The 5163-nt window shown below is 43.1% G+C and overlaps 1 protein-coding gene across 2 annotated transcripts; it reads right to left on the bottom strand.

Annotated features, from left to right (window-relative positions):
• Positions 1-2588: 2588 nt before the first annotated feature.
• On the bottom strand, positions 2589-4958 carry LOC306970143 (insulin-1-like). 2 transcript variants are annotated; one of them, XM_079566011.1, is made up of 3 exons: positions 4811-4958; positions 3741-3933; positions 2589-2805 (listed from the first exon to the last, which is right to left on the bottom strand). In XM_079566011.1, exons 2-3 carry the CDS (start codon positions 3919-3921, stop codon positions 2720-2722), a joined length of 267 nt encoding a protein of 88 aa, XP_079422137.1. In that variant the 5' UTR covers positions 3922-3933; positions 4811-4958; the 3' UTR covers positions 2589-2719. The 2 variants fall into 2 exon arrangements, with proteins under 2 accessions (XP_079422137.1, XP_079422136.1); XM_079566010.1 differs by having other exon boundaries at positions 3741-3928.
• Between the last annotated feature and the right edge of the window lie 205 nt (positions 4959-5163).

Raw genomic sequence — 5163 nt, 5'->3', positions numbered from 1 at the left:
GACTAAACCTACCAGGTTGGATGTAAAAGATGTAAAAAATATATTAGAATAGACCACTTGTTGACTTCTTGTTGGTCACAGCAAGATGTTCAAGAGTGACCTTTCTGTGTGGAGTTTGTATTTGAGGCATTCTTCATATACGTGAGTTGTTTCAACATAACATAACAGATAGTAGACGTAATCTAGCCATATACTTATAAGTAAATATATATATATATATATATATATATATAAAAACAATAAAGTAATGTCTGAGATTTGAATCCTCACCTTTATTGAAGTATCCAGATGTGGACTCACTGAAAGATGTGGAGTCAATGAAGGCTACACTGGCTCGGCTGCTCTTCTTTATATAACTCAATGTTGGTTGCGTAAACATGATTTTCTGTTATGCAAGACTGTGGTGAATAAACACTGCGCCACCCGCAAATACGGGAACTCATGTGGTTTTGCTCGGTAATAACCTGGATGTCTCCTGCACTTTGGCATCGAGTTAAACAAAAACCCCCAAAAAACTGCAATGTATATTCAAATCCATACAAATACAATTATATTTCTTCTGCAGTTTTGTACTCCCCAATTCTGCCCCAGATACAGATGAACAGCTTATCCTCCAATATTACTGTTAGTCTTCATGGAAATTCTTTCAGAGCCATACTTGAGCAAACTGAAGGAATTGAGCAACATGATGTGTTCAAATACAGTATGTACAAGTAACAGGAGATCCTCTTGTGTAAGATGAACAGTGCCCACCAGGGTCACCAGCTCCTCTATGGTTGTATTGTACTTATGGAGGAAGTACTGGTTGATATTTTTCCACATTTATATGGCCTCCATATTCATTGTCACTGATAAAAAAAGCCACATTTTCTCAGGTTGCTACAGTAAACGTATCCTTGGGTCACCCTTTGCATGTTTAAATGCCCCACATGTGCTCTTTGTTACAGGTCTTTTGTCCTCCGTTCACTGTAAACAGTACTTGTCCAGCTCAAAGATATTGCACCGTCTGTAGCAGCAGTCATCCATAGGCTTTACCCTCTTCACCCTCCCCCTGGTCTGATCTTCAACAGGACGCTGCTCCTGCCCTGTTCCACCCGCCGGGGGACGAGGTCGGCCTGCAGAGAAGCACTTGTGACAGGGTGAATCTGCACAGTAGAAAACTCAAAGGTGGACATGATTCTATGGCCCACCTGTGTGCGGTATGAGGAAACCCACGTCGCTGCAGACCATTGTGGAAATGATCTGTGAAAGACACATTCGGCAACAGAGTCCACCAGGAGGAACTACAAATGTATTAGAACTAAACCATGACTAAACCTACCAGGACTAATTTGATGTAAAAGGGAAATATGTTAACATAGGCTACTTGTTAGCTTCTTGTTAGTTCACAGCAAGATGGTTCAAGAGTGACCTTTCTGTGTGGTTTGTATTTGAGGCATTCTTCACATACATGTTTCAACAAAATAGATAGATAACATATAGAATCTAGGCATATACTTTCAAGCAACAAGAAATTTATTCTGACTCGGCTGCTCTTCTTTTTATCACTCAATGTTGGTTGAGTAAACATGATTTTTTGTTGTGTAAGACTGTGGTGAATAAACACCCGCAAATACGGGAACTCAAGTGCATTTACGCGGTAGATATCTGGGACATCTCCTGCACTTCGGCATTGAGTAAAAAAAAAAAGAAATTACCTGCATGGCGTGTTCTTGTGATGTCCCTGTTTAATGCATGTCTTCTGCATTTGAACGATCCCTCAAGTGTCTGATTTAAGCCACTTTTCCACTGGCAGACGCTACAACAGCCCAGTGCCTGGTCAACCCGGTTGGGCGAGCTTTTCGACTGCTGAGGTCAGGGCCAAACTGGTCTGACCAGGTATTAATTTTGGCACCGAACCAAGTGCTGAACTGAGACTGATGTCACGTGAAAAGATGAAAAAGAGGACAGCCCACAACATCATACTGCTGTTCTAAAAAAGGGGCTAAAAGGGGTTCTAAAAAAATGTTGCCGATATTAGGGGCTGTTAGCGCAACCTTAGCTCTTATTTGTATGGGGTCGACCAATTAGTTCAACAACCCATAGGGTTCATTATTCTGAAAATGTCCCATTGAGTAGGGTTTGCAAAATTAAATTAGCTTCAGGCAAGGGTCCACTGACCTTAAAGGAATAGGTCACCGTTTTTCCATACTGTGATATGTTCTTGCCTGAGCTTAGACGAGTTGATACGTACCTGTCTGGTCTGTGTGCGTGCCCCTGGAAGAGCATGGTCGCCTCTCGCTTCACCCCCCGTTTGGAGCTATAGGAATATGCTGGGAGAGGCCAAATCCTAAAAACATCTTTGGTCTTTTAACCTATTATGTATAGTAACTGTTTTAGATGGATGGTAAACACTAAAGGAATCCTACCCAAGCACAAACAAGTAACATTATGAAAGATTCATTCAAGGAAGCTAGGACATACGTCTCTTGCTAGAACACAGCACATTTAAAGACACATGTTTTTTTTTTCAATACTTTATTTTGTAGCAAAGATCAATCTCATTCATTTCACCACAGATGGCTCTGTTTGGACAATATTTGCTGCTTTTCAATGCAAAAAGTGAAAGAGTGCATAATCATTTAGCCAAGAAGCTAAGCTATGCTAAGCTACTCTAAGCTAAGCAAGGCTGCGCTATCAAAGCTGTGCTAAGTGCAGCGGGGGGGTGAGAGCTGGCCGTTCAGTTGCAGTACTTCTCCAGGTTCAGCAGGCTGCAGGGGTTCTCGCAGCACTCCTGCACGATCCCACGCCGCTCCGAGTGCTGGACTGTAAGTAGAAAAAGAAGTTCAAGCTTCACAAAAGCTCTTCAACTATAGACGGCTAACGTGTCTAGCCTTCGACAAACATGCAGACGGCTCATTCGAGAGGAGCTGCTTATTTGTTGAGATATTGCCCTGGCCCGAGTGCCGAGTGCGGCTCAGGCTTCTGTTTGCCCAGAAAAAGGCGATGGTCTGTGGCACAGCTGCTGACGTGCCTCTCTCTAATTCGGGTGCTCCTCGTAAAAACCCCGTGTGCCCCACAACCCCGTGTTTGTGCTGTACTTTACTTTGTGTGATTATGGTGGGGATGTTTGGTGAAAATATCAGCGTTCAATGTTGTAACGCTGGAAAATGTTTCCAATTTCTGCAGTTTGCCTCAAGTTGGTGCCACAGCGCTTCACTTGGAGCAAACAGAGAGGCTCCTCGCTTGTTCATGTGCAAAATACCAAAGAAAGTACCACCGGCTTTTTCAACATGTGTACAACAATAAAAGGAGAGGAGTCATCTACAAAGGCTACAGATGTTTGTAAAAGCTTTTCAAAGATAGCTTGCCAAACATTTCAACTTCATAAAACCATAGCAATACACTAAACCTGTGTACAATTAGCAGTATTTGTTAACTTTAAGATAGTTAGGCCAGAGTGTAGCCATAATTTTGTTCAGTTCGGGCAGTGCCTGTTAATGAACATGCATGGGATGTGAACAACAGATTTGGAAAAAAAAAATGAAAATGCTCAAGTTTCTGACTTTAAAATGAGCAATACAACCAGGGGTGTTGATAATGTTGGTTTAAATATTAACTGCAGTACATGTAGGATGTTTCCGAGACACTTCATGGATCGCACACATACGCACAAACACACACACATATGAATCAAACCTGTGGGAGGTGTGTTTCCTTAACCCTTATATATCTTTGAATACCGAGTAACTTTGTCTTACTGATGCCGGGGTGTGCGTCTCGCTGGGGGTTGTAGTAGAACCCCCTGTCGGCGCAGACCATGTTGAGAGCGTCCACCAGGTGAGGGCCGCACAGGTGCTGGGTGGTGAAGCCTTCTGTGCCGGGGCAAAGAGCTGCCACCAGCACCAAGAGACACGCCGACTGGAGCCACGACACTGCCATTGTGGATCTGGACTGGGCAAACGAACAACATTTGCTTCATCCTGCATTGCTTTTGTGTCGTTATTGTCTAAATTACTGAGCAATTGTGTTCATCCTATCAGTAAAAGATCAGTTGACTTAAAGCTGCATTATGCAACTTTTTATTTTGGGGGGGAAAAAAAGTTGTGTGCATATTTGACCCTGTAGTGGCCGAGAGGCTTTATGAGTGGTCAGCATGGCGCCTTTACTTTCCATCACAGTGGTCTCTGGAACGCACCAGGATCAATTGTTTGGAAGGTTTTCGCTGCCGACTGGAGCCTCTCATCAGAAAACCTACAAAACAAATGATCCTGGAGCGTTGTAGAGACCACCATGATCGGAAGTAAAGGCGCCATGCTGACCACTCATGCAGCCGATGGGTCACAACAAGGTCAAATACGCACAAATGTCAAAATTTGTTCCCGCATAAAAAAGTTGCATGATGCAGCTTTAAATATACACTGCTTTTCTTCCTCCCCTGGACATTCAGAGCGCTTGACATTCCTCTTGACACATCTATACACAATTATTAAATAAATCCAAATTACTTAAAGGGGCTAGATGCAAGTTTCTGCAGCTTCTATATTAAGCTCGTGCATGATGGCACTTCGGACCCAAAGTAAAACTTTCTGAGTGACAGTGCAGGATTTTAGAGGCAGTTGTGGTGAACAGCTCTGGGCTCATTCTACACATTAGGACATGGTTGGAGCATTATAGGGGGAGGAAAATACTTAAATTTAACATTTTTAAACTCTGTATAGTCCCTTTAAAATGACTCAACTCTAGCCTGATATTCCAGACTCAAACCAACCCTAAACATGCATCTATATCTCTTGTTTTCAGCCAATACAGAATTAACTTTAGCGCTTACCGTTAAGAGATGGAGTCAAGTGATGAAGATGAGAGATCGGCGGATTTTGGGACAGAGCGTTGGGTCCGGTGGCCATTTATACACCTATCGCCACTCGAGCCGGACCACTTCCAGTCCAACAAGTTCTGCCACTTAGTAAAACAAACTGAGCTAATGAGCCACTATGATGCGATCACCGGTCGGTCTGCCGGGCCTTTCAACCATTGACGTAACTTTACGCGGAACTGACCGCGCAAGCACTTTGTCGGCTTTTACCGAAGATTGCATAACAAAACTCCTATTGCAATCAAAGCATAATAAAACACATAACAGCGATAACCAAAAGTCAATCTACCACGATGACTACTTTGACT

Source organism: Gobius niger, assembly GCF_951799975.1.
Source record: "Gobius niger genome assembly, chromosome: 11".
In the NCBI taxonomy this organism is placed as follows: Eukaryota; Metazoa; Chordata; class Actinopteri; order Gobiiformes; family Gobiidae; genus Gobius; species Gobius niger.
The sequence above is the reverse complement of the archived record's forward strand: the minus strand, read 5'-3'. Positions and strand labels throughout refer to the sequence as shown.

Excerpts from the sequence above, each read along its gene's own strand:
- LOC306970143 (XM_079566011.1), bottom strand. The coding sequence starts at position 3,921 with ATGGCAGTGTCGTGGCTCCAGTCGGCGTGTCTCTTGGTGCTGGTGGCA. Across the intron at positions 2,806-3,740 it reads AGACGCACACCCCGGCATCA|TCCAGCACTCGGAGCGGCGT; the intron begins GTAAGACAAAGT and ends TTCTACTTACAG.